This window comes from Littorina saxatilis, linkage group LG12 (genome assembly GCF_037325665.1).
Source record: "Littorina saxatilis isolate snail1 linkage group LG12, US_GU_Lsax_2.0, whole genome shotgun sequence".
NCBI classification, from domain to species: Eukaryota; Metazoa; Mollusca; class Gastropoda; order Littorinimorpha; family Littorinidae; genus Littorina; species Littorina saxatilis.
Window position 1 is genome coordinate 67,823,673 of NC_090256.1, and position 26,474 is coordinate 67,850,146.

The window sequence follows — 26,474 nt, forward strand, 5'->3', positions numbered from 1 at the left end:
GGATTAAGATTCTACAAGGACTTATAGAGGGACATATTCATGGTCAAAGGGAAATAACCTTCTCAGTTGGTGGCAGTGAGAATGGTAAGGACGGGGGTGTTTTTCCTACCTCGGAGGAATTTCTTGTTTTTTTTCTCAGTTTTGAGGCAACGATAAAGGTAAGCTGTCAGACTGAATATGTCCGTGTCATTGTTGTTTGTGGGTAGCTCCGACATTCTGGTTATGTTAGAAAGAAGAAGTTGGACGTTTATTTGTATGGGAACAACGTTTGTGATCTTCGGGAGAGAGAGAGAGAGAGAGAGAGAGAGAGAGAGAGAGACAGAGACAGAGACAGAGACAGAGACAGAGACAGACAGACAGAGACACAGAGAGACAGAGAGACAGAGAGAGAGAGAGAGAGAGAGAGAGAGAGAGAGAGAGAGAGAGAGAGACAGAGACAGAGAGACAGAGAGAGACATATGAGAGACAGAGACAGAGAGACTGAGAGGGAGTGACACAGAGAGAGACAGAGAGAGAGAGATCGGGTGCGTGTATGAGTGTGTGTATGTGTGTGTGTGTGTATGTGTGTGTGTGTGTGTGTGTGTGTGCGTGCGTGTGTGTGTGCGTAGTACGTGCGTGCGTGCGTGCGTGCGTAGTACGTGCGTGCGTGTGTGTGTGTGTGTGGGGGGGGGTGTTTGTGTGTCTCTCTCTCTCTCGACCCTCCCCCCCCCCCCCCACCTGCCCAACCTTCTCTCACTCAACTTTCATGGGTTTTTTCAATACTCAGCCATCGGTTCAGTCACCTGTACGCACAAAGTAGGGGTTACTCTCCCTCACAAACCAATCGGTATCCGGCGACAACAAGAGCGGGTAATCACAACCACCGTCACCATCGCACCCTGCAGCGGGTAGCAGCTGCTGATAGCGGAAGATGTGTTGACAGTTTGCCTTGAGGTGACTGCTCTAGATCTGTCTCCATGTGTCGCCATCGTCGGAGTGGGACGATAGAACAGAAACAAAGAAAAAAGTTCAATGGCCTAGTGGTGCCTTCTTCTTTATGAGTTTTCTTTTTCTTCTTTATAGCTGGTTTTTCTCTTTTTGTTTTTCTTTTAAGTTGTTTTGATTTTTCGTTTCTGTGTGTGTGTGTGTGTGGTGTGTGTGTGTGTGTGTGTATGTGTGTGTTGTGTGTGTTGGGTGTATTGTGTGTGTTGTGTGTGTTGTGTGTGTGTGTGTTGTGTGTGTTGTGTGTGTGTGTGTGTCTGTGTGTGTCTGTGTGTGTGTCTGTGTGTTCAGTGTGTGTGTGTGTGGTGTGTTTGTGTGTGGTGTGTGTGTGTGTGTGTGTGTGTGAGAGAGAGTGTGTGTGTGTCTTCGTTTTTTCCCCTTGTTTTTTTTCTTTTTACGAAAATTGAGGCAGCACTGTGGCGGTAACATTTTTCCATCAAATTTATTGAAAATTAGGTCAAACAATCTTTGACTCAGTCTGGACTATGAGATTGCCTTTCAGCTTAGCTGCTTAAAATGTGTTAAATAGTTCTTCTTTTTTTAAACTAATTAAAATAGAAATTTTAATAGCAACAAAATGATTTGCATTGTATTCTTTATCATTTCTTGAATTAAAAAAAATATTACATAATTTATGTCATGTTTACTCTAAACATGTTCTCAAAATTTAAGAAAATCGAATGCTTCGCGGAGGCCTGCGCGACCCGTCTCGGTCTCCAGATTTCGGCTACCCAGGTCTCACTAGTATTGGCGATTAATGATCCGGGGTTATCAGTGTTGATCTTTTCGTTTCAGGTCGACAGATTGACTGAATGTTTTGATATCGCTTCTCTTTCTTTCTTTCTTTCTTTCTTGCCTCTTTGCTTTAATTTTCCTTCTCTTATTTCCTGCTTTGCTGTAAGGTGGCTGCTCTATCTGTGTGCATGTGTCTGCATCGCCGCAAAGGGAGGGAGATCACCGATAAGTGGTCAGTGCTGGAACGTACCTCCCTCGCCCCCCCCCACCCCCACCCCCTCTTTTGTTCTGTATGTTTATTGTTTGGTTTAATTAGGTTTGGTTTTTGTTTTGTTTGACTTGCGGGCAGAATCTGCACTCTCTGGCATTCATATATACCGAGAGGCATAAATTCCGCAAACGGAACTTTAAAAAATCACAAAAAATCAACTCAGTGGTCAATGTTTTCAATGTTTGAATATTTTATTTATTGGCCATTTTAGTGTTTATAAACCTTCGCTTAATTGATTTTGAATAGAACATCATGAAATGACAATTTTTCAAAAAAAGTGACTGAGTCCAAGCGCAATGATTTCGGAAAACGTTCAGTGTTCATCACGTTCAATCCTTTGGCCAGCTTTAAGCATCCCAATCGCTTGCTGTCTCTCTCCTTCATCAAGTCGTGGCATGATTGCGATATCTGGATACAGCCAAACAGCCAGTTGCATTTTATAGGGCCATACACTATCTTTTTTACGTTATTGTCTCCCGTTCAGCCCATTGTCTTTATTAGCACAGTGAGCTGGGGCTGGATCAGCAATACTGCAAAGCGCACGCTGACAGCGTGAAACATTTGCTCCAACACTCAAGATGTCAACTACAAATTACAGGTTCAATCTGATTTTCGTTTGAGAGCAAAATCGTTCAATGCACTATTTGCAGAATTTATGCCTTTCAGTATAGCTGCCGGGGAAAGATTATGTAAGTGTGTCGTGCATGACTGTGTCTGTGCAGCGCTTGAGAAGGAGATCGATACGACAACAAATCGAGAGAAAACAAAAGTTCAGTGACCTACAGGTACATTTTTTTTTTTACCATAGCTACTCTTTGATTTTTTTTACATTTAGTCAAGTTTTGACTAAATGTTTTAACGTAGAGGGGGGAATCTTCTTCTTCTTTTGCGCTCGACGGTTGTGTCTAGGGGAGGGGGGAATCGAGACGAGGGTTGTGGTGTATGTGTGTGTGTGTGTGTGTGTGTGTAGAGCAATTCAGACTAAACTACTGGACCGATCTTTATGAAATTTGACATGAGAGTTCCTGGGAATGATATCCCCGGACGTTTTTTTCTTTTTTTCGATAAATACCTGTGATGACGTCATATCCGGCTTTTTGTAAGCCACCAAGATATTTCACATCAACGTTCAATAATATTCTGTCTCTCCCGTCTCCCACCCCCTTCCCTCTCCAGTAGCCCTCCGCCCCTCTTTTATCAGAGTAAATACTAGCGTTGGCATTTTTATCCTCGACAGTGCTTAGATGCGATTTTGTATGTTAATGTATGTGAGAGAGAGAGAGAGAGAGAGAGAGAGAGAGAGAGAGAGAGAGAGAGAGAGAGAGAGAGAGAGAGAGAGAGAGAGAGAGAGAGAGAGAGAGAGAGAGAGAGAGAGAGAGAGAGGGCCGGATAGTGTGTGTGTGTGTGAGTGATTACGTGTGCATAGTTGTGTGCCAGCTGCCCTGTTTGATTTATTCTGCTTCAATCAATGTATTTTGGATAAAAGTAAAACCCCGGATTTTTTGTTCTTCGTTTTATTAATATTTCGTGTTGTTTTAATTTATTTATTAAAAATGCAATCAAGAAAACCAGGTTTCCACACTGATTGAATGTATTCCAATTAAGGAAAAAGTTAGTTGTATTAATCAAGTGTTCCTCTTCAGTTGCCAACTGATATTATTATGGGTACTACCCACCCCACCACACTTTTTTCTATTCCCCTTCCACCAACCCTTTGATGTAACACCCCCCCCCTCCCCTCTCCATACCCTCTCTCGCATGTGCTATACAATAAAAAATGCAACAATTTCAATTTGAAAATTTATTAGATGCAAATTAATTTGCAGTTAAAGTCAAAAATAAATAATTCTAGCTAGAACACACAAAAACAACCTACATGTATTACAGAATTACAGTGAAAACTTAATCTAAAATACAGTCGAGACCGGATGTAAGAAAGTCGTCGGGACCCACTTTTTGTCTTTCATACATCCGGTCTTTACTAAATCCGGTTAACCGGATGTATGAAAATATTGTGGATTGACTTTCATACATCCGGCCACGCGTCTGTTACTTGATAAAAGTAGGGTTTTTGACTCACATGCGAAGCAAAAGTGAGTCTATGTACTCACCCGAGTCGTCCGTCCGTCCGTCCGTCCGGACGTCCGTCCGTCCGGACGTCCGCCCGGAAAACTTTAACGTTGGATATTTCTTGGACACTATTCAGTCTATCAGTACCAAATTTGGCAAGATGGTGTATGATGACAAGGCCCCAAAAAACATACATAGCATCTTGACCTTGCTTCAAGGTCAAGGTCGCAGGGGCCATAAATGTTGCCTAAAAAACAGCTATTTTTCACATTTTTCTCTGAAGTTTTTGAGATTCAATACCTCACCTATATATGATATATAGGGCAAATTAAGCCCCATCTTTTGATACCAGTTTGGTTTACCTTGCTTCAAGGTCAAGGTCACAGGAGCTCTTCAAAGTTGGATTGTATACATATTTTGAAGTGACCTTGACCCTGAACTATGGAAGATAACTGTTTCAAACTTAAAAATTATGTGGGGCACATGTTATGCTTTCATTATGAGACACATTTGGTCACATATGATCAAGGTCAAGGTCACTTTGACCCTTATGAAATGTGACCAAAATAAGGTAGTGAACCACTAAAAGTGACCATATCTCATGGTAGAAAGAGCCAATAAGCACCATTGTACTTCCTATGTCTTGAATTAACAGCTTTGTGTTGCATGACCTTGGATGACCTTGACCTTGGGTCAAGGTCACATGTATTTTGGTAGGAAAAATGTGTAAAGCATGTGAGTCGTATGGGCTTTGCCCTTCTTGTTTTCATATCATTTTTGTATTTATTTGTTTTTTTATGTTTAAATGTTTTGATACATATCCTTGTTAGAAGAAAAGGTTTGTGAATAACAAGTGGAAAAGTACATGTACTTACATACACTGACACAGTCAGGACAACCGATAGAAAGAGCAACTGTTTGTGTAAGGAACTGTTCTGCTTTGCATAAGGCCGTGCACTCTCCGCCCCCCCCCCCTCTGTGTGTGTGTGTGCGCGTACGTGCGTGCGCTCGCGCGCACGTGTGTGTGTGTGTGTGTGTTTGTGTGTGGCTCAACTGTATTGTGTGTGTTCCCTCCACAACCCTTTTGACAATGTTTTTGGTCGTGGAAGCTTTGTAATGACCGTTGGCGTAGCAAATAACATTCTCTCTCTCTCAGTCTCTCTCTCTCTCTCTCTCTCTCTCAAACGCACACATTTATAACACACGCGCGCGCACTGAATACAAAAAAGTGAGTTAAACGTAAAACCAGTTTAATGGATTAAAACAACAACAACAACATAAAAAAAAACCTGAGTCACACCCACGACCAATGCCTCTGGTTCTAATTGTACAAAAAAATGCCTTCCTGGGCTATTATGGCTCTTCAGTCCAGTCCAGCAGCGCTTTGTCCACAGACGGCAGCTGAGAGCTCCGTGTCCGCTTGCTCGTCGTCACAGTATCGCCGCTTTCTTGCCTAAGCAACATATTTTTTCTTGTCTTTCATGATTTTCGACAGCGTTGGCAGGGGGACACCTAAATCAATGGCCATCTGTGTTCGGGATTTGTGTGGACTGTCCTCTACTGCCTTTATGATTTTAAGGCGCCCAGACAATGTCAACACTCTACGTTTGCCTGTAGCTTTCGCTTTGCGGTCCGCCATTTTGCAAGTTCGAGTCGCTATGGAAGGGATATTACTCTTACCACACTTTGGTGACTTGGGTCTACTTTCGTTTTCTTACAACCGGTCTTGCAACAACGCATTTGTGCTGCTCGGGACCAGAGATTTGCTTTCATACAACCGGACTTTTATACATCCGATTTTCGTACAACCGGAAAATTCTAAGTAATAACAAAGAGTAGCTTCTGCCGGGACCCTGCCTACCCCTTTCATACATCCAGACTTTCATACATCCGGTGTTTTATACATCCGGTCTATACTGTATCACAGATATTAAAATATTGTAGAGTTACTAAATATAATTATGCACACGATTCACCCGAATATGATCAATTTGTTATGGATGAAAAAAATGGACATGACTGAGAAATTTGTTTTTAATAAAACAACCGATAAAATCAATTAGATATGAATGAAAAAAATGGACATGACTGAGAAATTTCTTTTTAATAAAACAACCGGTAAAATGAAGACTGCACAAACATACTTAAATTAATCTCAAATATACATATGGTGATGAGTTATCAAAAGAATACTTCATTACTTATTAAATCAAATAAGTAAGATGCTGCAAAATGCACTTAAAATATAAGGGATGCATTCCATGACTTGTTTTGAAAACAATCCTAAAAGATATGTTCATAAATAGGAGAAAGAATTCTGATAAATGTACATAAAAAACTGGGCATATGTAAAACTTGCAGACAAAACCTGTCTTTGTCTTCTCTGTATAATTAAGTTAACGGTGGCATAAACATATACTCAAGATTAAAAACAGCTAATTACAACTGCTATTCAGGTTTACAGTGAAAAAAATCATGTACGGTATACAGTAAGTCATAGTGATCTTAAACAAACAAACAAAAACAGAGAAACCCTCACACCATCAACATTCAGTACAGGATGGTGCAAAAATGGTTACATGAACCAGAATGCAGTCAGGATTGGTGAAATTTCGCACACACACACACAAAAAACACACACACACAGATAAAACAATTCACAAAGTCACAAAAAAGCAACTTAAAATGGCATGCAGCATCAAACTCACCTTTATCATGTTTGTAAATGAGAGAGAACAAAAAGATAAAACAAACACACAGAATTTCTTTCTTTATTTGGTGTTTAACGTCGTTTTCAACCACGAAGCTGATATCGCGACGGGGAAAGGGGGGAAGATGGGATAGAGCCACTTGTTAATTGTTTCTTGTTCACAAAAGCACTAATCAACAAATTGCTCCAGGGGCTTGTAACGTAGTACAATATATGACCTTACTGGGAGAATGCAAGTTTCCAGTACAAAGGACTTAACATTTCTTACATACTGCTTGACTAAAATCTTTACAAACATTGACTATATTCTATACAAGAAACACTTAACAAGGGTAAAAGGAGAAACAGAATTCGTTAGTCGCCTCTCACGACATGCTGGGGAGCATCGGGTAAATTCTTCCCCCTAACCCGCGGGGAGGACACAATGGATACATGCTGAATGAACTGATGGTATACTAAAGTGTTTGCACAAGTAGAAAAAAGCCCCACTCAGGTTGTGGTTAAAAATAGCATTACGGCAAGATGCATGGGTGAAGTCTGTGAATTACAAAAACACAGGGCAGCAGAGGATTTAGGGGTTGCTCCTGCAAGGTCAACGGCTGGCTCAAAAGTGTGCTCAGTTTAATGAAAATTGTCGATTACAATTTCAGGAATTTCAGGAAAAACACTATGCCATTTGCTGAAATCGAGACGCGTGGTTTCGCCCTTGATTTTAAAACAGAAACATGCAGCAGACTTCATGCAGCAGATTGCATGCTAGAAATGAGAACTGAGCAGACAAGTGGAAGGGAGATAACTACCCCCAGACTGCATTGGTTACAAACAATCCTAACAAATTAAACAATCCTCCAGTAAGAATGTTACTTATGTGATAAATACACATACATTTTGGTGAACAAGCTCTGTTCTTTCCTGCCCTGAGTCTGACAGCATCATCTATTTTCTTTCAATAAAAAATGCTAGTGATTGAGAAGAAAAAAAAAAGTCGCGTAAGGCGAAAGTACAACATTTAGTCAAGTAGCTGTTTGTTTGTTTATTTATTTGTTGCTTAACGTCCAGCCGACTACGCAGAGCCATATCAGGACGAGGAAGGGGGGGATGAAGGGGGTCACTTGTCAAGCGATTCCTGTTTACAAATGCACTAACCCATTACTTGTGTCCCAGCAGGCTTTAGTAAAACTAAATTAATACCTACTGGAAGATTACCAGTTTCCAGTATGTTAAAATAGGCTTAACCTATCTACTGCTGGACTTACATCAGAACACTAACAGATTAAACTATACATGAATCGCGAGACAAGCGGCAAGAGAAGAGATTTTTGGAAAAAATACAGGTGAATGAGCAAGAAGGCAGAAAAAAGAAAAGAATTCACGAAGAAAAAGAGAGCATGACAGGAAAGAGGAACCAAAAATCTACCTAACAGCAAACTAGAAAGCTCCTGCGGTTCCAAAAACAGGAGGGGCCTTTAATTTCATACCTGGAGGCCGACACCAGAAAGATGGGCTACACCTGGAGTCAGATAAAAAAGATGGCCCAGGACAGAGGACTCTGGAGAGCTGTTGTTGGCGGCCCATACCCTGACAGGAGTGACGGGCATTGAGTTGAGTGAGAGTTAATTTCATAACCGCAGTGCCCCACTGCGGGAGTCAAGTAGCTGTCGAACTCACAGAATGAAACTGAACACAATGCAACGCAGCAAGACCGTATACTCGTAGCATCGTCAGTCCACCGCTCACGGCAAAGGCAGTGAAATTGACAAGAAGAGCAGGGTAGTACTTGCGCTGAGAAGGATAGCACGCTTTTCTGTACCTCTCTTCGTTTTAACTTTCTGAGCGTGTTTTTAATCCAAACATATCATATCTATATGTTTTTGGAATCAGGAACCGACAAGGAATAAGATAAAAGTGTTTTTAAATTGATTTCGAAAATTTAATTTTCATATTAATTTTTATATATTTAATTTTCAGAGCTTGTTTTTAATCCAAATATAACATATTTATATGTTTTTGGAATCAGCAAATGATGGAGCATAAGATGAATGTAAATTTAGATCGTTTTATTAAAAGAATATTTGTTTTACAATTTTCAGTTTTTTAATGACCAAAGTCATTAATTAATTTTTAAGCCACCCAGCTGAAATGCAATACCGAAGTCCGGGCTTCGTCGAAGATTACTTGACAAAAATTTCAACCAATTTGGTTGAAAAATGAGGGCGTGAGAGTGCCGCCTCAACTTTCACGAAAAGCCGGATATGACGTCATCAAAGACATTTATCAAAAAAATGAAAAAAACGTATGGGGATTTCATACCCAGGAACTCTCATGTCAAATTTCATAAAGATCGGTCCAGTAGTTTAGTCTGAATCGCTCTACACACACACACAGACAGACACACACACACACACACACGCACACACACACGCACGCACATACACCACGACCCTCGTCTCGATTCCCCCCTCTACGTTAAAACATTTAGTCAAAACTTGACTAAATGTAAAAAGACATTTTAAACTGCTAAAAGAATGCAAGATGAGCGAGTTTAAATATATCCTGTTGTCATGGCTAAAAACCAGCTGCATTCCATCATCAACCTGGGTCAATTCTCCTTCTTAGTCTTACAGTAAACATTCATTTGACACATATAAATAATCAGCTGACAACGTTAAAATATTTATTTAGAACAGTTGAGAATGTCTTTCAACGGGAAATCAATCAAGCAAGTTATGGTAAGGTACAAAAATACAACAATAAATAACCTAATAAACAATGATAAGAACATGATGTAAATAGTATGATCACAGAGAATGCAGACAGAATACGATGCTATGTCCCGCCAGGTGGCACACACACGCATGCACACATGCACGCACACACTCACAAACACACACACGCACACACACACAGATAAACACACAACTTGATCCATTGGAAATGGTAAAAATTTGTTGCCATGAATGAAAGCGAAAGCGTTCCAAACAGCTATTGCACAGGCTGCAAGAGTTAATGATCCCTCTCCTCAGGGGGTCTGAAGGGAACTCCAAGAGCTGTCATCACAGATTCCTCCGTTGGTGTTGGTACTATGGTGCCTTCAAAGATCTTTTCCTGGCCCTGAAGACATAGACATGAAATGTTGGATGGTAACACAAACAAACAGAGAGAAATATTGATTGATCGATTGATTAATCTTTATTTTTAAAAATAAAGATTTAAGGTTACACCTTTACTTTCAACCTGTCTTTGAAAAAAGTCAAAGAACAGATATATATCAAAGGACATTCATTTTGCACAAGAAGGCTTTTATGTGTATCGTTCTTTTTCTCTCTGCCATTTAGGCAGTCATACTCTTTTTTTCCGGGGGATGCATATTGGGTACATGATTGCATTTTTATGTTTCTGTAACCCACAGAATTCTGCCATAGGTGATACAATATTTTCTGAGCATATTTGGTCTTGTGCTTGTGTGTACACATGAAGGGGGATAAGGTACATGTACTAGCAGGTCTGCTCATAAGTTGATCTGGGAGATGCCAAAATTCTCCACCCTTATCCCAACAGGCACAGCCAGTATTTGAATCACGAAATTTTCACATTGAAGGCAGACATCTTAAAGGTGGTCGTCTACATTTTTGCTTTTTTTCCATAATCTTATGGTTAGATTTTGCTAAAAAGTTATGTCAGATGATGAATGAACCATGGGGAAAAAAGTTATAGAAAAAAATATATATGTAAAAAAAGATTTTATTTTTGGGTAGCGTGACTCACGCTTCCAATATTTTGTTTTCTGTTTGCTGAGAACATGTGCTTTGCCTAAAAATACTGACCAATCAAATTCATGTCACTATGCTTATAGCCACGCCCAAACAAGTGCAGCAACAGTTTGACACTGGAGCGCTGTCCACGGTTTTTTTTAAACGCACGAAATGCACGGGATTTGAGAGGAGTTTTGCGCTTGGCATTTTCCAAATAAGGATATCCTACTATGAGTACTACGCTGGAATACTACAATGAATTTTCAAACGGCTACACTGGCTTCGTCTTTCCTGATCGAAAGGAGGCAAGTGTTGAATTTGGGGTCTTTGGAGTTCGACTGTCGATAAGAAGTAGTAAATGACAAGAAATGAAAGTCAAATGTTGTTGATGTTGTTGTTTCATTTGGTCAAGTTTTGACTAAATGTTTTAACATATAGGGGGAATCGAGACGAGGGTCGTGGTGTATGTGTGTGTGTGTATCTGTAGAGCGATTCAGACTAAACTACTGGACCGATCTTTATGACATTTTTCATGAGAATTCCTGGGAATGATATCCCCGGATGTTTTTTTCATTTTTTCGATAAATACCTTTGATGACGTCATATCCGGCTTTTTGTAAAAGTTGAGGCGGCACTGTCACACCCTCATTTTTCAATCAAATTGATTGAAATTTTGGCAAAGCAATCTTTGACGAAGGCCGGACTTTGGTATTGCATTTCAGCTTGGTGGCTTAAAAACTAATTAATAAGTTTGGTCATTCAAAATCAGAAACTTGTAATTAAAATCATTTTTTTATTAAACGATCCAAAAACAATTTCATCTTATTCTTCGTCATATTCTGATTCCAAAAACATATACATATGTTATATTTGGATTACAAACAAGCTCTGAAAATTAAAAATATGAAAATTATGATTAAAATTAATTTTCCGAAATCGATTTAAAAACAATTTCATCTTATTCCTTGTCGGTCCCTGATTCCAAAAACATATAGATATGATATGTTTGGATTAAAAAAATAGAGATACAGAAAAGCGTGTTCTCCTGCTCAGCGCGACCACTACCGCACTATTCTGGCTTGTCGATTTCACTGCCTTTGCCACGAGCGGTGGACAGACGAAACTACGAGTATGCGGTCTTGGTGAAAAAAGCAGTGCGTTCAGTTTCATTCTGTGAGTTCGACAGCTTGACTAAATGTTGTTATTTCGCCTTGCGCGACTTGTTGTTTGTATTTGTCTGAAAATAGTGACATTATTGTCATCAGTGGGAAAAGTAAACCTTGGGAATTAACACTTTGAAAAAGATGTTTTGCAAAATGAGTTTTAAAAAGGAACAGAGACCTGGATATGCATTTCACTGAACAGTTGTTAACCATGTGAATCAATAATGATTATGTTTGTGATGATTAATTTGATGATCAATGTGTATATGTGACCCTCCACCACGAAATGAGTCGCATGTCACCTCGCGCGGTTCTGCGCTAGGCTTAATGTACAGCAGTCCCTGCAATGTACGGCCCCCGGCGTGAGCGGACACCTGACATGTACGGACACATTTGCTCGGCACGGAGTGTTTTCCTTCTATATTTGCCCCCCCTTAAACGGACACCTGCAAAACGTGGATGCGGACACTCATTTTCGGTCCCAACAGCAGGTCATACCAATGTACGGACAGACCATCGTCAAATGTTCACCACAACAAAGTCGATAACAGAACAGTCCGGCGCTTGGTACAAAGATCACAGCCGCAATGGCGTGATGACAGTCGCTGATAACTTGAGTGCACGTGTACCCATCAGGAGAGGGGGGGAGGGGTAGTTTTGGTCAGGAGTGAAGTACATGCGAAGATGCCAACATGCAACTGCACTGTGCTCTTTATTCTTGTCTGTTGGACATAAACAACAGAAACCACATGTACAGTCGATGAAGGTCCTGAGCGAAAGAGTGAAAAACGGCCACAGTTCTCAGCATCGTGTGTCTGTGTGTAACCTCTTTCATTGACAAGATACTCTTGTTTCCCCTCAGCCTTGACCAGTGAGTCGGTTGCCTAATCTGTGAACCCTTCAGTTGTCTTGCTTTGTCAAAAGTTACGACACAGTCAACTGGTTTTGCTCTGAGTGAACAGTGCAGCTGGCCTCTCTGGCCACAGCCCCAAACAGTACATGGCTGGAGGGAGTGAGAGAGAGGGAGGGGGGAGGGGGGGTGGAGGGGTAGCTGGCTAAACTCTGTGGGGTGTCCGGTGTCACTACATGTCAGCAGGAAGAGCATTGGAGAGAAATAGAGAGGTGTACTCTTCCACACAATTTCCAAGCATCAGTTGTCACTGCTTGGGGTAGGCATTAGTGAGGGAGAGTGGGAGCTGTGTTATGTACTGTGTATTTCCGACTGAAGAGTGAAAAGTCACTGCCATGCCACATGATCGGCATGCAGTCAATAAAGCCAGACAAGAAGAAAATAAATTACATGACTATGACATGCAGCTCTATCTGCTGCTATTTCTTCAAACTGGGTTTCAAGTTTATTCTTGCAAAGCATCTGCACACGCTCCTCTGTGCTGTGCAGTTTGTGTGGCTGCTTTGTATGTCAGTGCATGGTGAGTGTGTTCACTGCCTTGAGGATTTATTTTATCTCTTCTTTTCAACACTTTTCATACAGATCATTTTTACAGAAGGTTTAAAGAAGTATTAGCAGTTTATTGTTATTGTTTAGTAGCCACAAGAAGTGATTAGCATAGACTCAATCCTGTTGTTTGTGTGTCTCTGTGTGAATGTATGGCGGAGGGGGTGGTGTGGTCACCCCTCCCGTGACCGGACACCTGCAATGTACGGACAGTTTTGCTATGGCCCAAGGGTGTCTGTTCATGAGAGGGACTGCTGTAAGTCCGGGGAGTGCATGGTAACAGTGTGAGGGTCACCTTAGTCACAGGCTTATAACTCAAACAGTTTTCGCTCTTTTCTAAAACGGTTTTCACCACTGGATAGAGCATAAAAAACTCTTTAGGAAAATGTAAAAATATGAAAATCATGCAAAGGTGACATGCGACTCATTTCGTGGTGGAGGGTCACATATGTGTGTACCAGCTTGGAAGCAAGAGGGGTCTGTCAGCCAGTTTTTTTTCTTCTATGTACTTAATTAAACACGAGTGTGGATGGGAGTTGCAGCTCACAAACGCAGAAGAAGACTTTCTGTTCACAAGCTCTTTAAATCCCACTCCATTCTAAGACTCCATCGTTTGTAAGACCTGATTTTCAGAAATTTTGAGGAATCTTAAAAAGGAGGTCCCACTTTATATTTGTTCAAATCAAATTTTACCCAGAATCTTTACCTTTCTCACCACCCCCTTCCTCAAAGCATGCTCATTCAGGGACATGCCCATTTTCTTGCAGAGATGGCGCAAGGAGCGGTTAAAATGGGCCGACCCGGTGAAGTAGACCAAGGCACAGGCGTATTCCTCATATGGCACCACAATGATGTCCAGTCGCCGATGCTGTGGGATTGAAAAAATTCAGTCAAGATCACAAGAAGTATGCTAACTAATATATGCCTGAGCAGTGTTAATTCCAGATTCCGAGGACAATAGGTCAGTTGGAACTGGAATGAAAATAGAGTATGTATGGGGCCAAATGTCTTGGCTACAACAAAAAAAGTTTTGTCAGAAGACCTCCTACATGTCGACACTAACAGATGGTCAATTGGCCAGTGATCAGGTCAATACGTCAGATAAAAAAAGTGTACGTGTCAATGACCGCAGACTGAGGCCTAAGAGGCTTGCGTTATGTTACAGTACACAATTATGAAGTTGCACTTTGTTTGAGATGATCTTGCATTAGTGTTATGTCCCTTCCTGGTCACATCATTCACTCAAGCATTTTACCTCCATTTTGCATCAGCCGCATTCACCCTTCCACTTGAAAAATAGCCAAGAAACAAATGACAGGTTGCTTTCTGTGGAGTGTGGAAAATTTGGCAAAATTAAATTTGCATTGTTTACCTTTCTATTGGGTCCAGGCAGCTTGCAAACACCTAAGTATTTTTTCTGGTTCTCATTGTCTTCCACAGAAACCAAGTCATCAGTCAGAAAACCTAAATAAAATAAAAACAACACCAACAACAATTTAAATGTAAAAACAACAAAGCTAACCCAAATCAAAACAGGGAGAAAACCACAAAAACTGAGTAATCGATTGTATCTTTCATACGGGTTTGGTGGCAACTAGTTCTTGCGAGCTGTGCAATTTAGACACAAATGCTAAGCCACGACGTCATTCGTCTCGCAGACTAAACTGATGGTGTGACGGCGAACGCAAGAAGAAGAAGAAGACACAAATGCTTTGTTTTGCATTTTTCGTCTTTTTTTTTTCTCTTCTAAGAATCTTACGTTCAGAAGAAAAAAAATCAAACAGTGTCTCAAATCAGCTTTTGTAGCTTTACTATACATAGTCGCTAAGAAAAACTGGTACAAGTAGGAAATTCGCCAGTCCTAAATACTAACCTTTATCTTTAAGATGTTGAATAACTTTTCCAAAGAGTCCTTTGTGCGAGTGTCCGTCAGGGTGTGTGAGAATGATATCAACGTCCCCACAATCTTTCTTCCCTCGGCGATATGACCCACATGCGTAGGCAATGACTCCTGGTTGCACTGACTCTGCCGTTTCTTTCACCTCGTTAGATAAACATCAAGAACGCTGTCATTCAGCTCTGTCACTCTTGTTTGCATTATCTAGTTTATTTTGCCAATCCGCAAATTAATGGAATCTCCATTCAACCTGAAAAATACTTTTCTGTGCCATCCACAAACAACAGTTTTCTCACTGTCTTTATCTTTTGAAATTCATTCATAATATCCTTTTGTGAAGAACTCAGCCTACAAAAGTTTGTGCATATAAGAAATATTCTCAATCAGTGCAAATACATGTTACAGTGGAACCCCCAATTTAAGACTCCCTCCTTTTTAAGACCCTGTTTTCTCAGATGTTTGGAGGTCTTAAAATGGGGGTTCCACTGTATAAAATAAAATAAAATAATATGGATGAAAGAACTTAAGTTTAAAATATCCCAAAGAAATAAAAACAAGAAATATTCCACTAAAAAAATAAAATAAATCTAAAAACAAACAGCTTCTTGAGTTTTTCCATGCATATATATATGTTTAACAGAGGATGTCACTTACCACAGCTTCAATCTCTGCTGCCTCTTCTCTGGGCATGCGGTCCAGCAGGTCTTCATAGAGACGAACTCCGACCTTCTGCTGGTGGGTCAGGTTTGCCTTGGTCTTCAAATCTTCTAGGGTTCGAAACCCCTAAAAACAATTTTCAAAAATACGTACAAATGTGAACAACTTGAAATGCCAAAAAATTGGAATGATTTGAGTTTGAATATATATGCAAACAAAGACCTTTGCTTTCATGATTGTGTGCATACACTTAAAAGGCGGAAAAACCTGAAGTTAGAGACACAAAGTATGGCTGCACGGTTCCAGAGCAGTGATTCCCAATAGAAGCAGTACACATGAGCAGACAATTTGCAGCCTACTACAGTGCTTTATAGTTCAATGAGGTAGAACGGGAATTTTAAAGTTTTCTACATTTTGTTCAGTTTTCCAAGTTTTCTAAGTTATTGTATTCTGATTGCTTTTACTTACACATTAACATGCTTCCATTTGAAACTTCGAGGTCTTCATCGGGGATTGACGCCCGACAAAAGCTAATTGAAGCCCGACGGAGCGAAGCGACGGAGGGCTTCAATTAGACTTTGGGAGGGCGTCAATCCCCGATGAAGACCTCGAAGTTTCAAATGGAAGCATGTTAATGTTATTGTAGTTCAATCTGACGACGATCTCTTTCCTGCTTTCATGCGGTTATAAATTGGTTCTGTTCTGTTCACACACTACTTTCAGTACACCTACCTGCAAGGGTCAAGTCCCATGAAATATGTCTCTGTATTCCTATCGTATCACTCTGCTCCTGTTTTGCTTTCTTTCACACACATTTTCACTTCTTTTTTGACGGGTTTCTGGACAGCAAACTCTAAAACAAATTCTTTTCATCACAAAAGCGATCTTTGGAATTGACTGACGTAGTCCGGAAGAATTCATGCATCAACTTACGTCACGTATTCGACGTCATCACTTCGCATACCTTATGGTCTCGGTATTTCGTTGGCCTTCATATTTCCTACTTGTAAAATGACCCTCAAAGCTAACCGAGACTAGTTGAGGCTCAATGTATCATTGCGCCTTGCCAGCAGGTTGTTAATGGATTTTTTTTCGAGTGGCTATCGACAATTAGTCACCGGTAATTTTTAATGAGTTGGGGCATTCTGACCAATCACAGGATCTGTTTCATTAAAACGCCAACTTGATTGAATTACAATAAAAGTTATCTTCACAGTGTACACTTTTTTGATTACTTCCACTATCAACAGCAGCATAAACAGCAACACCTGTCACAACATACACTGATCCCAAAAAGTTAAGGATATTTTTTCAGTGGTATACCCCAGATGTTAAACAGCAGTATTTGGGTCAGAAATTAACGTGTATTTTAAGATCTGTCTTTCTTCTGCTCAAAAATGCCTTTCAGGAATCTGAGCAATATTTGGGTATGACGTCACATATTCGTGACCATGCCAACCCTCAAAAATGGCGATTTAAACTGAACGATATTTTGCATTTTTTACACCAAAATGTTTATTTGGTGTCTTACCTAACAAGTCATACAAGTTCGTTCAAATCCGTCGCGCAGTCAGGCTAATCTAGCGTGTAAAGAAAAGCGACCACTATCCTGAAAAACAGCAAAAAATCCAGGGTTTTTGTGGTGCTTTTGCTGGGTAGCTGCAGTTGATATGCAATACATATAAAACTACAAATAGCAGCCTCTCCAAATTACACAGAATGATGACAAAGACCCTCATCTGGATTCGCGCTAGTACTTGGAGCAAACAGAACCCGAGAATGGACGTTGTAACGGTTTTCCGTTGAATATTTGCAAACGTTCATAACGTCCTAGAAACAAATGTGAAATGCACGCGATTCTGTGTACTTTGCAAAGAATGGTGCCATTACATGTGTGCCAAGTTTCATCAACATTCTTTCGTGGGCTCAAAAGATATAGCCTCATGACTTTGAAGAAATAAAAAGCAAAATCTCACTCCGCTCTGCTGTTCTATTTTTAGACGATGACGTCTGCAAAACTCATATCAAGGTGGCTGAGTGATCAGGACACACACGTTCCACTATCGAGACAATGCTCTTACAGATTCTTAAAAACCTGGCGATGTCCATCTCCACAGCTCCATTTCGTAGCATTCAAACTGTCTGATTCGTCACAGCAAATGCAAGATTGTGTCTCGCCGCTATCAAGACGACGGTGAGAAAAACCCAGTGTTGCCTCCATCTGACGTCATATTTTTGGAATTATATGACGTCATGTCTGCATTCTTCTGTTATTTGATTCTTTGTATTCTTTACTTCTTTCTTATACAGCACAGCTGTGTTCAAAACACGCAAAAAGTTCTTTTCTGCAACTTCTACCGAGCAAGTGATTCGCATCATCCGTGAAAGGCTATACGCATCCTATCGGAGAACGAGAATCAACGAGAATCAAAATTATAGAAAAAGTCCAAAAAAAAGTTGCGCGAAAGACACCAGGGGCAGTATTTTTCACCTCTTTTCAAACGAACATACCTTTTGAGCACGTGAAAAAATGTTTTTGAAACTTGGCACACATGTAATGGCACCATTCTTTGCAAAGTATACAAAGTTGCGTGATGTTACATTTGTTTCTGAGACGTTACAAACGTTTTCAAATTTTTAACGGAAAATCGTTACAACGTCCATTCTTGGGTTCTGTTTGACCTAAGTACTGGAACATATCCAGATGAGGGTTTTTGTCATCGCTCTATGAAATTTGGAGAGGCTGCTATTTGTAGTTTTAGATTTCTTGCATATCAACTGCGGCTACCCAGGAAAAACACCATAAAAACCCTGGATTTTTTTCTGTTTTTCAGGATTGTTGTCGCTTTCCTTTACACGTTGGATCAGCCTAACTGCACGGCGGATTTGAACGAAATTTGTATGACTTGTTAGGTAAGACACCAAATAAACCTTTTGGTGTAAAAAATGCAAAATATTATTCAGTTTAAGTCACCGTTTCGACGGTTGAAGGTGAATCATGCCATCAAAAATCGCCATTTTTTAGGGTAGGCGTGGTCACCGACATGTGACGTCATACCCAAATATTGCTCAGATTCAAGAAACACATTTTTAAGCAGAAGAAAGACTGATCTTCAAATACACGTATATTTCTGACTCAAAAATTGCTGTTTAACATCTGGGGTATACCACTGAAAAAACATCCGTAACTTTTTGGGCTCAATGTATATAACAGTCACCCCTATTCTCACCTGCTGGAACCAGGCATTGGCTGTAGTGGGCCCTGCTCCCCACACATCAGTGAACAACTTCAGCACTTGAACCTGTTCGCTAGACTGGAACTCTGTCAGTTTGCGCAGTTCACCGCTTTGGGCAATCTCCCAAATCTTGTCAGCCAACTTGGCACCCACTCCTTGCAGAGCACGCGCCTCCTAATATATATGAGAGAAAACAAATGTTTGGATATCCGTTACATAACCATCCTCATTATCAGCCACCCTTTATCTCTCTCTCCAACACATTTGCGCACCCACACACACACACGTATTGTAATTTAAATCAGTACAGATCACTGTTGTCTTAAAACTGAAGACTTTCTAAATCAGTTTCAAACTCGAAGTTCAATAGGTTTCATTTGTCAGCCTATGAGAACTTTTACATAGGTCTGCAATTAAGGACATATATATATATTTATTTTTTATTTATTTTATGCAATTTATATCGCGCACATATCTCAACCACGGATTCAAGGCGCAGGGATTTATTTATGCCGTGTGAGATGGAATTTTTTACACAATATATCACGCATTCACATCGGCCAGCAAACCTCAAGCCTATTAGGGCGAGCATTCACCTTTTACGGCCTATTATTCCAAGTCACACGGGTATTTGGTGGAATTTTTTTGTATCTATGCCAAAAAATTTTGCCAGGAAAGACCCTTCTGTCAATCATGGGATCTTTAACGTGCACACCCCAATGTAGTGTACACGAAGCGACCTCGGTTTTTCGTCTCATCCGAAAGACTAGCACTTGAACCCACCACCTTATAATCCATAAATCCAAAAACAAAGAGACTGCCAACGTTCTAAAATTCAGAATAAAAAAACAAGAAAGGTAAGTTGTTGGAACGTTTGTTATTGACAAAACAATACATTACAATCACAAATATATCGACCCAACATTCTTTTAAGTGTACAGACAAACAATTAGTGACAAAAACTTATCTTGATGGAATGTTCGGCCCCTTGCCAGGAAGTCACAAGCGAATGAATGATTATATTATATAAGTCTTCAGTTTTAAGACAACAGTGATCTGTACTGATGTAAATTACAACAAGAAGGGCAAAGCCCATACGACTCACATGCTTTACACATTTTTCCTACCAAAATACATGTGACCTTGACCCAAGGTCAAGGTCATCCAAGGTCATGCAACACAAAGCTGTTAATTCAAGACATAGGAAGTACAATGGTGCTTATTGGCTCTTTCTACCATGAGATATGGTCACTTTTAGTGGTTCACTACCTTATTTTGGTCACATTTCATAAGGGTCAAAGTGACCTTGACCTTGATCATATGTGACCAAATGTGTCTCATGATGAAAGCATAACATGTGCCCCACATAATTTTTAAGTTTGAAACAGTTATCTTCCATAGTTCAGGGTCAAGGTCACTTCAAAATATGTATACAATCCAACTTTGAAGAGCTCCTGTGACCTTGACCTTGAAGCAAGGTAAACCAAACTGGTATCAAAAGATGGGGCTTACTTTGCCCTATATATCATATATAGGTGAGGTATTGAATCTCAAAAACTTCAGAGAAAATGTGAAAAATGTGAAAAATAGCTGTTTTTTAGGCAACATTTATGGCCCCTGCGACCTTGACCTTGAAGCAAGGTCAAGATGCTATGTATGTTTTTTGGGGCCTTGTCATCATACACCATCTTGCCAAATTTGGTACTGATAGACTGAATAGTGTCCAAGAAATATCCAACGTTAAAGTTTTCCGGACGGACGGACGTCCGGACGGACGGACGGACGGACGACTCGGGTGAGTACATAGACTCACTTTTGCTTCGCATGTGAGTCAATGATATAATCATTCATTCGCTTGTGACTTCCTGGCAAGCGGCCGAACATTTCATCGAGATAAGTTTTTGTTACTAATTGTTTGTCTGTGCCTTTAAAAGACCTTTGGGTCGATATATTTGTGACTGTAACGTATTGTTTTGTCAATAACAAACATTCCAGCAACTTACCTTTCTTCTTTTTTACATTTAGTCAAGTTTTGACTAAATGTTTTAACGTAGAGGGGGGAATCGAGACGAGGGTTGTGGTGTATGTGTGTGTGTGTGTCTGTCTGTGTGTGTGTGTAGAGCGATTCAGACCAAACTACTGGACCGATCTTTATGAAATTTGACATGAGAGTTCCTGGGAATGATATCCCCGGACATTTTTTTCTTTTTTTCGATAAATACCTTTGAATTGATGACGTCATATCCGGCTTTTTGTAAAAGTTGAGGCGGCACTGTCACACCCTCATTTTTCAATCAAATTGATTGACATTTTGGCCAAGCAATCTTCGACGAAGGCCGGACTTCGGTATTGCATTTCAGCTTGGTGGCTTAAAAAATAATTAATGACTTTGGTCATTAAAAATCTGAAAATTGTAAAAAAAAAATTTTTTTAAACGATCCAAATTTACGTTCAGCTTATTCTTCATCATTTCCTGATTCAAAAAACATATAAATATGTTATATTCGGATTAAAAACAAGCTCTGAATATTAAAAAAATTAAAATTATGATCAAAATAAAATTTCCAAAATCGATTTAAAAACAATTTCATCTTATTCCTTGTTGGTTCCTGATTCCAAAAACATATAGATGTGATATGTTTGGATTAAAAACACGCTCAGAAAGTTAAAAAGAATAGAGATAAAGAAAAGCGTGCTATCTTTCAAAGCGCAACTACTACCCCGCTCTTCTGGTCAATTTCACTGCCTGTGCATCGAGCGGTGGACTGACGATGCTACGAGTATACGCTCTTGCTGTAAAAATGCAGTGAGTTCAGTTTCATTCTGTTAATTCGACAGCTTGACTAAATGTTGTAATTTCGTCTTACGCGACTTGTTTTATTCTAATAATGCATAGTTCCATTTTGTCTCCAGTGCTCACGTTATTAATCTTGTGAATAATGACATAATGTACTACTACTCAACTACTACCTAATGTAAGTTAAATTAAAAAGGTGACATATATACGTACCAGTGATTAGATGAAATTGTCTCTCTTAATATATAATTTATGTCTTTGACTTAAAAAACAACAACCACCATTCGGTGCTGGTGAATTAAATTCCCTTACTTTTGGGCTAAGGCAGGGTAATTTGAATAGATTGCTTTGTTACAGTGTCCACACATGTCACCTCAGTTGTATACAATAATTCAAATGCAGACTCGTCCTAACTTGATACTTGCACAAGTATTTTGGCTTTTCTCCTGTTCATGTTTTGTTTGTTTGTTTGTTTTGCTTTCTTTTCTTTCTTTGTTCTTTTGGTTTTACATTCATGTATTACTGCTATTAGTGTGCTTTGTGGTGATACCCATTAAGAAGTAAACATGACATACCTCCCAGCTTCTTATTTCATGTGGACATTTCCGCAAAGCTCCAATGGCTTTCTGGTAACCAAACGCCCGCCACTTGTCATTTGTGCTTTCATAATTTTTCACCATCTCCTGTGGAAGCAAAAGTAGAAAATGGCCCCAACTTCCTTGAAAAAGTGTACAGGTTTTCCATGCAATATCTGTCACTGTCAAAGTAAAATAATCTAGACAAAAAATCATCTTTACATTTTTTAAACATATTTGCTCATTCTGGGACATCAGGCACCTAAAATTCAATTTAAAGAAAATGCATGAGTCTTTTAGGGGAAAGTTCTAATAATATAATTATTACAGTAGTAATAAATTAGTTCAGTTCAATCATGCCAAAAGAACATACAAGCATGACCAGCTTACCTCTAATTTTGCTGTGATGTGTTCATTTGCATTGCTTTTAGGAGCTTTGGAAGACTGGGCACAAATCCATTTGCTGATCTGGAAATAGCCACATACTTTTAAATACACTGACAATGACAAGTATAGTAATTAGCACCAGCAGACAAAGGTATGAACTATGATGTACTTTTGTCTTTTTCTTCAAATAACGATAACAGTTAATGTGTCTAACAGGTGTAAACCAGTCAAAGAAATAACAAAGAAACAAACAAAAAATAATAAATAACTGAATACACCAAAGCAAAAAAAAAACACACTGAAATAATTGATCACAAAAATTTGATCCATAAAACTAAAGCGTCAGTTTATAGTAAATGGATTATTTGTATACACACTCTCTGATCTTTGTGAATATAATCAGACACACACTTCACAAAAAGCACTTTTCTTACAGGCACTTTTTTCTCTGGGGATGTGTTTGGTGTTGTGTCAGCTGAACTTGTTGTTGGCAATTCAGCTGAAGCGGCATGACTCGCAGAAGAATCAGAAACTTCACCATCACTTGCTGCATAGTCACTGTCTCCATCCTCTGACTCTTCTGCTTTGGGTTTAGACTTGAAAGCATTCCACATCACTCCAACTTTGGGAAATTTGTGTTCTGGGCTGGACTTTAGTTTCTGATAATGTTCTACTTTTGCCGTGTTACTTTCGTTTGCATTATCACGATTTTGCCTTAGCTTCAAATCTTCACTCACAGGTGAACTTTTTGTTGAACTAGCAGATGGAGGAATCTTAAGTTGAAAATCGTTTGTATCTATTAGCTCCTTTTGTCTAAAGCAGGCGCTCAGCCAGGCAGATTTGACTATGGCTTTGTCTGAAGGGGGTGTGTCTATTTTCATTATCTTGCACATTCTCTCGGCTGTCATTGCATCATCAACGATAATATGCGTCACGTCTTCCGCGGCTGAGTCTTTCACACAGGCACCATACTTCTCAACTTGGGACTTGAATAGCTGAAGCCGGCTTTTCTGTATTCCGGCTGGTAAAATGAACAGTTTTAGTCCCTGAAAGTACCCTTGCTCCGAGTTTGAGTTTGAGTTTGGATCTGCCCTTGAAATTGAGGTTTTCGCCTTTTTGCTTTTATCTCTATCGTTACCAACCTCCGCTTTCCGTTTCTGTGAAGCCATTGTCTATAAATGAGCTCAGAACACTCTGTAATCAGCTTACTGTCATTGGACAGGACAAGAGCTACTGATAACTCGAGGTTTTGGAAGCCATGTTGTAAACAAAACGGGAAGTTGTCTTAACCTACCCATTGATTGGCTGGTTTACCGCAGACTTAACTTCCATTGGTTCTTATTTTGGGCAGCGGAAGTTGATATAACAAATGGCGCCATATTCGTCAGTGGTTGTGTTGTGTCGCTGAAATAGTGTCCTAACTTTGTAAGTTGATTGTCGTTTGTATTGGCAATGTCGCAACGTTGGTGCCTTTACTTGTATTTAAAATGGCTCTAAGTTTCATCACAGCTAAGGTGTATTGCACAGGAAATGCTGCCATGCTGTGCTTTTGACCGAGAACCACACTACTTCAGTATTTGTGATTGTAATTTCTACCATTACCATTACGGTGATTACCAATACTGGTATTTTTACTTTAGTGAAGAAGGGGTTTAATTCGACCCAAAGTGGGTGCATTTCCTGCAGGTGTTCATCCTGTAGGTGATTTTCCTAGTGGCAGGTTTCATGGTATTAGGCCATTTTGATAGTCTCAGATTTGCTTAGTCTTTTAAATCCATATCTGTGAGAATCTGCTGTATTTGTTGTATTAACATGCAAACTAGTTGTTGTTTAAATACTTTTTTGAAAATAAAAGTTGAATTTTTTTATAATGTGTTTATTTATGTGCGTGTGAATGGTGGCGATCGTCAAAATACGGACGGATGAATTTACTTTTGCCACAGCATCACTAAACAAAGAACTAAATTCCAACACACACATGCACAAGTATCAATGCTGTTGTGGTTGAGAGTGCCAGAACACATTGAAATGATTGTTTTTCAACAACAATCGATATCCATAACACAAATTCTAACTTATACTAGCTCCGCAAAAAAAATGTATGGGGATTCGGATCTGTCCGTCCGCATAGCGATATCAAGAGCATCGAAACTAATTGTGATTTCACAGGACAAAAACACAAGTTTACCTAATTTTGTATACTGTAAATACAAGTTTGTGCACCCTTGAAGTGAGTTATAATGTTGCCGAGGTCAATTTGCCCTTGATCGAGGCACGGTGACCCGAGTTTCAAAGTTGCGATCCTGTCCGTCTAAACAATGTAACGATCGCCACATTTTTCTTTTCATTCAAAAACTAACCGTTTGGGGAGGAAGTGACCTCACGTTGTTTTACGTTGACGCTCGCGCTCGACAGAAAAAGACCGCAACAGTTTTTCAGTTAAAAAAATCGCAAAGTAATTACATTTTCTGAGGTTTTCTAGTGTCCGTCTAGTAACAATCGCCACTCTAACGATCGCCACTGAGTGTTGAAGTCACATTTAACTCCATTTTCGACTGTTTTAAGAAACTATTTTGACGCTCAATCGTCACGTTTCAGTGTCGAAACACGTACTGTGCATTTGCAATCAGCCGGTGTGTCCAAACTGAAATGCGAGTGATGCCTCGATTTGTGGCGATCGCTCACGTGGTTGACGGACAGAAATACCTTCTTAGGGGGTAGGGGAACAGTTACTCCTCCATACAATAATGGTGTTTACAAATGATTGCAAACTTGTCTCTTTATAAACTGTTCAGACATGTCTTCTCTTCAATAATTTTCAGTTTTGCTCGGTTTGTTAATCAGGAGCACCCTGCAGTAAATGTTTCATCTGTGACAATGCTCGAAATGTTGACGTAATTCCAATGCCCATATCCTTCTCTTGTTACCTCATCTAGCCAAAACCATTGAAGATAGAAAGACATTTATTGAACAAACTAGATGCACAACACCAGTCTTAACACGTTTTGGTCTTACATGTATATGAAAATATTGATGGCCAAGGAATGGTTTGAAAAAAAAGACGGTTTTTCCCTTCAAAACGGTTTAGGTCTGCCGGAAGTCGTATTTTTTCAAACCATTCATTTGAGAATCAATATTTTGATATACATACAAGAACAAAACTTGTTAAGAATGATGTGGGGCATATTTTTTGTTCAATAAATGTCTTTCTATCTTCAACGGTTTTGGCTATATGAGCTATATGCATGCATAGGATGACCGTATTGCTTTTTTTGCGTTTTCAGGGTATGCCGCTTTGCGCCTGGTTTTTAGATATAAATAAGGACCAGGACTATAAAAAAAATTACTGTTTTTAGTTGTAACAAACTCACTTTGTTGGAAAAACATGTTCTTTGAATTGTGTGCCAACATTTATTTTGTAGAATTTGAGTGTGTAAATAGTAAATTGCTGAACACAATACTGTGAAACCTGCCTAGTGTTCCTGTAGGAAAACAGATTGCACTCGATCTCGTGTCCTAGTCATAGGCAAGACTGTCGTAAACTTTAGTTTAACTTTGATTACAACATTTAAGTCTGAAGCCTTCAGTGAAGCAGCTGCTACTGCATGATCATCATGAAATTACAGTACTGTTTTTGGCTTCCAGTGCGTATGAAATGCAGGGAAGCATAGTTTAGGGAACCCTGCAATAGCAAGCACATCAACTATCATGGTCACTTCACTTATTGATTAACTTATTCACTGATTCAGTTTTTCTGAACTTGTACATCTTTGGGAAGGGAGAATCG

The 26,474-nt window shown here is 39.6% G+C and overlaps 2 protein-coding genes across 2 annotated transcripts in view; one reads left to right on the forward strand and one right to left on the reverse strand.

Moving 5' to 3' along the window:
* Positions 1-8,829: 8,829 nt before the first annotated feature.
* Positions 8,830-23,943, reverse strand: LOC138982634 (DNA polymerase lambda-like). The gene is made up of 9 exons (XM_070355959.1): positions 23,122-23,943; positions 22,691-22,768; positions 22,301-22,408; positions 18,923-19,102; positions 15,690-15,818; positions 15,012-15,180; positions 14,511-14,602; positions 13,845-14,006; positions 8,830-9,878 (listed from the first exon to the last, which is right to left on the reverse strand). The coding sequence occupies exons 1-9, from the start codon at positions 23,854-23,856 to the stop codon at positions 9,771-9,773; spliced, it is 1,761 nt and encodes a 586-aa protein (XP_070212060.1). The 5' UTR covers positions 23,857-23,943; the 3' UTR covers positions 8,830-9,770.
* A 95-nt stretch (positions 23,944-24,038) lies between these two features.
* Positions 24,039-26,474, forward strand: part of LOC138982632 (Fanconi anemia group I protein-like) — a 63,058-nt gene continuing 60,622 nt past the window's right edge. Inside the window, exon 1 of the mRNA XM_070355958.1 lies at positions 24,039-24,112. The gene's annotated coding sequence lies outside the window, so the exon portion shown is untranslated. The remainder of the gene's footprint in view (positions 24,113-26,474) is intronic.

Excerpts from the sequence above, each read along its gene's own strand:
- LOC138982634 (XM_070355959.1), bottom strand. The coding sequence starts at position 23,856 with ATGGCTTCACAGAAACGGAAAGCGGAGGTTGGTAACGATAGAGATAAA. Across the intron at positions 22,409-22,690 it reads ACATCACAGCAAAATTAGAG|GAGATGGTGAAAAATTATGA; the intron begins GTAAGCTGGTCA and ends TTGCTTCCACAG. Across the intron at positions 15,819-18,922 it reads CCAATGCCTGGTTCCAGCAG|GGGTTTCGAACCCTAGAAGA; the intron begins GTGAGAATAGGG and ends AATTGTTTTTAG.